The following is a 4,994-nucleotide window of genomic DNA, read 5'->3' on the forward strand; positions in this document are numbered from 1 at the left end:
TACAGAGTGTGAAAAAGGCAAAGGAAATGAAACCAAGAGACTGCTACCACATTGCCATAAAGTCAAACCATGAGACTTTAAATTTTCATATTTGAAGTAGGGCTATTTTCATTGAACCTTGTGCAATTAATTACTTGTAGGAAAACATCACAGTGAAATATTCTAGGTGGTTTCCATCATTTATCCAAAAAAAATTTTTTTAACCTGAAGACACAATAGAAGACACTATATATGAACACCTATGGAGAATTAATTAATATATACATTCTTGGTTTTTCCATTTGTCCCCCAGAAAAAGGCCAATTCAAGCATCAACTTGATGTATCTCTTTTTTGGCTGATTTGAGTTTTTCCAGATCTTTTATGTTTGAAACAGAGGGTTAAAATTAATCCTTTTACACAATGAACTCTAAGTAGACATTTGAAAATGTATTTTTTTAAACAACACATACACACAAATACAAGAACTTCTTTTGTTGTTTTTAAACAATCAGTGCTTTAAGATACATTATCTTCTGTATCTTCTTCTCTCTCTTCATTCTCTGTACCAATTACATAACCCCCTTCTATTTTCCCTTCCCCTCCTCATCTTCTCTCCTCTCCTCTCCTCTCTTCTCCTTTCTTCCCCTCCCCTCCCATCTCTTCCCCTCTCCTCTCTTCTCCTCTCCTTCCATTGATCCTTCTCTCTATTTCTTCTGATATATCTGGAATACTCACATTTTCTATCTCCATCTCTTTTGCAGGATCTACTTCTTCGACCACTAACAATAGCTTGTGTTTTATGAAGGAAGTCATGTCCCCACATATAATCACATACTTGTTTATCTCTGTGTCTTGCTTCACGTGGTATTGGTTGACGTCCTGAATAAGAGTCTTGAAAAGGAGGAGCATGATCCTGATAGTAAGGATGATATGAAGACTGTTCTATTTCTAGATAAGGGGACATTCCCTGCCTTGGTGATGGTGATCTCCTATCATAAAATGTTCCCAAATAATCATTATTGGACCTGTTTAAGAAAACATCTCTGGGAACTCCTGAAAATCTTCTGTAAGCTTCTTGATACGGTGGATCCTTTATATGCCCTGGTCTCTGATGAAACCCAGGGGTGTAGTCAATCCTTGGTTTCTTTCTGCTGTTGTGAATATCATAATCTTCTGACTGATGCCTTCTCACATACTGGCCTGATTCTTGATGGGATGGACGTCCTCTTGAATGAAACTGTGAATGCATTCTTCTCTTGTGATGCATTTTATGAATGACCTGATACAAGTCAACACTTTCATCAGGGCAAAATAGAAGACAAAGCTGGGTTCCACATTCAAAGTCAATTTCTTGTCCATCACATCCAATTTTAACTGGCTTATATTCATTCAAAGAATTGGTAAGGTGAGCAGATTTGGTGAAGGGCAATTCATGTCTGCAAATCCAGTCAATTTTAAAGACACCTCCAAGCATTTTAGGATTCATACTTTCAGGCAGAACCCAATGTATAGGAGATCCTCCATGGTGGGACTCTGAAGAGAGTCTTGCAAAGCCATCAAATTTTCTACTTTCTCTCACAGAAAATATTAAAATCACATTTCTTGCAGATCTGAATGCAGCATTCAATTTTCTTTCATTTGTTGGAAGTGTTGACCATATACCCCTGGCTTTAGCAAGAGAGATGTTTTCATAGTTGTTACTCTTTATAAGAAAGAATCTTGCATCCCGAAGAATATATTTAAGTCTCCTTGTTTGATCAGCATGAAAAGAAGATGCTGATTTGTTGTGCTTCCTTTCTGATGCTGATACAAAACTTGTACTTCTATGAAAAACAATTGAAGCTATGCCCCTGGCTCTCTTCCTTCCTTCCTTTTTCTCATCTGATCCATCTGTGCTAGGACCAGATCTAACTGACCCTTCTGTGAAAGATACAGTCTCCGAATAAGAGTCATTGGCTTCACTTCGAGTATCATAGTTATTTCTCTCTTTTTGGTTTCTCTTGTCTTGTTTATCCTTCTCTCCTCTATTGGTTTCATCTTTTGTTTCATCATCCCACTCTTCCTCTTCTTCCATTCCTTCTTTCTCATTCTTTCTGCAATTTTCGTGCTCTTTGGAAGAGTCACTGCTGCCAGTCTCATAGTCATATTCTTCAGAGCCTACTTCTTTAGAAGAAAGCCTCGATCTGCTGTGCCACCTATCAACATCCTGCCTAATTCTCTGGGAATCATCTGGTGTGGAAGATTCAGTCCTTCTTTGTAGATCCCTTTTTCTGACTGAAGTCTTTTCAGGTTGACTTTTATATAGCTCTCCAGATAAATGGCTTTTTCCTTCAGCTCTTTCAGACCTCTGGCAATTTTCATTTGTATTTGTTCTAATTATTCTTTTGTTATCGCTAATAGTTATGCGAAGTGGTTTTAGAGTCAATTGTCTTGAATGTCCAGCAGATTTTTGACTCTTGCTTTGAGTAGTTTCTATTTGGTCACATTTTCTTTTTGAATCATTTTCTACATTTTGATCTTGTTCCATTTCAGGATTACATAAGTTGTTATCCTGTTCATGTTCTTCAGTTAAAATATAGTCCAAAACATTAAGATCTCCATCTTTCTCCTCCTGATTATTGGCTGCCATTGCCCCTGGGATGCAAAAAAGAAATTGTAAATTAGTGACAATCAACAACAAAATCATGTAGCAATAACAAGAAGTATAGCTAACGTATATCCTGTGCCTATGATGGCTTAAGCCATCACTTAGCGTTTCATAATTATTATCTCATATGATCCTCATAACAATCCTGGGGGATAGTTGCTATTATTTATACAGATGAGTACACTGAGGAAAACTGAGGTTAAGTTACTTGTCTGAAGTCACACAGCTAATGTCTGACTCTAGATTTGAACTCAAATCTTTCTGACTCCAGGTCCACAGCCTAACTGTGAGACTTAGCTGCCTCCTTAAGGCCTATAGTTTCTACCTTCACTCAGCCTGCTTGCCTGGGCACCATTCAACACTATTTAATTTTCTTCTCTATCAATAGACATCTGCAGTTACCCATTTTCAGAGAAAATAAAGACCACAGACATTTATTAGATATTTTCACTTAATTTTTGAGAAAACGAGGATCATCATACAATCTACCTTGTACCATTGTTATGAGAATGAAATGAAATATTTGTAAAGCACTTTGCAAAGTGCCTGTTGAATAATTATTTCTATATAAATGCTTATTCTTTTCTGATCCCTGCCCTTATGAATATGATTAGAAGAAGTCTTATTTTCCCCATATGATAAAGAAGAAAACTGGCCCTGAAAGTGGAAGAAGTTTCTCTGAGGTCACATAATTAATAAGATCAAAATTAAAACCACTATCTTTTGAGTCCACTTAATGCAGCCTTCACACACACACACACATATAGAGTTATTTTGGATGAAGAATCCAAGGATCCTCAGGAACAAGGGTTCCTACTCCTTAGGAGCTGTTGCCTTGGGCTTTCCCAAACAACCAATGATAGCTCCATCCAAATCAGTCCCATTTATATCTCACAAATATCCCAAGATCCATTCGATCAATAAAACTTACTAATGAGAAAAACTTGTGGTTTTTTTTCAAGGCAGAGCTTCTGAAGGTAATCTCTAGTTTGAGGTAAATGCCTGAGCTCTACTGAGACCCACTTATATAGAGGAGTTGGGAGGGAGATCAGGAATTCAGAGTTCACACTTTGGAAAAGGGGTTTTCACTTATTACTCAGGAGAAGAAGAGAATGTGTGACTTTATGAGCTTCATTTCATTAGAGACAGAATTCACACTCTTGTGTCCAGAGTTCACACCTTGGAAAAGTGGTTTTCACTTCTCACTTAGAAGGGAACCTGTGATTTTATGAGCTTCATTGTATTAGAGAGAGAATTCACACTCTTGTGTCCAGGGTTCACACCGTGGAAAAGTGGTTTTCACTTCTCACTTAGGAGAAGAAGAGAACCTGTGACTTTATGAGCTTCATTGTATTAGACACAGAATATTCACTTCTCTCTTTCTCACTTTCTCTTTCTCTCATACATATACAGTTTCTCTTTTACTAATTTGCTCCATTAATGGACACAATGGACATGATTATTCTTTCCTAGGGCTCTTTTTAAGTCACCATGAGCTTATAATTGCCTATACACATCCTGGTTGTTTTCTAAATTAGAGGGCATTCCAAGGGCTTCTATCAGGAGAACATCAGAGGATATGGGGGCTTCATAGTAAATTAATATGAATTGGTGAAGGGCCTTGAGATAGAGCCATATCAAGACCAGTTGGAAGAATCATTTGGAAAAAAGAGATCTTTTTTCTTGGAGGAGAGAAAATTGAATATGGCTTGTTGACTGTCTTCAAGAATTTGAAGGAAGAGGTGCCTTTGTGGAAAAGTTGTGCTTCATCAAGGAACAATGAGTGGAATTTGTTGGGAAATATTTCAAGTTAATGAATGGACATCTTTCCTATTATATAAAAGCATCCAAAAGATGTATGAGCTCTTAAAATTCACTGGGAGGCTTTGGATTCCCATTTACAAAAGGAAATCAAGCAGAACTTGGAAAACTACTTGTGAGATAGGTGTTGGGAGTGCTACTCCTAATCCAGGTATCATTTAGAGAAGGAAGCCCCCTAGAGCTCCTTCCAACTCAGACATTCTATGGTATTTCTCTTGCCTCCCAGGACAAAGTGTGAATTCCTCAAGCAGGATGTGAATTCTTTATGAGATTGTCAACCTCCAGGGAAAATCCAGAATTACTCAACAAAACTGTGTACTCTTGGGTCAAGGTATGAACTCTTAGGACAAGCCTCTTTATCCTGGTCACTAGTTCTCCTTCTCCTTGTTACACTTAAAATAAAGAATAAAATTTTCAATGCAATTGGGAATTGGTAAAGAAATTTGGAGGCTCAAGATGTGAAAATGAAGATATGAGGGAACAGAAGAGAAATTCTGTGATAGTGAATTTTTATTGAAAATCATAGAACTGTATCATTAAGGCAA

The 4,994-nt window shown here is 37.3% G+C and overlaps 1 protein-coding gene across 1 annotated transcript; it reads right to left on the reverse strand.

Moving 5' to 3' along the window:
* Positions 1 to 657: 657 nt before the first annotated feature.
* On the reverse strand, positions 658 to 2,610 carry LOC100020111 (YTH domain-containing protein 1-like; the record flags this gene model as incomplete). Its single annotated transcript, XM_056800966.1, has 1 exon — positions 658 to 2,610. A coding segment is annotated over exon 1 (1,953 nt), but the record flags the coding sequence as incomplete, so codon positions are not given.
* Between the last annotated feature and the right edge of the window lie 2,384 nt (positions 2,611 to 4,994).

Source organism: Monodelphis domestica, chromosome 5, assembly GCF_027887165.1.
Source record: "Monodelphis domestica isolate mMonDom1 chromosome 5, mMonDom1.pri, whole genome shotgun sequence".
In the NCBI taxonomy this organism is placed as follows: Eukaryota; Metazoa; Chordata; class Mammalia; order Didelphimorphia; family Didelphidae; genus Monodelphis; species Monodelphis domestica.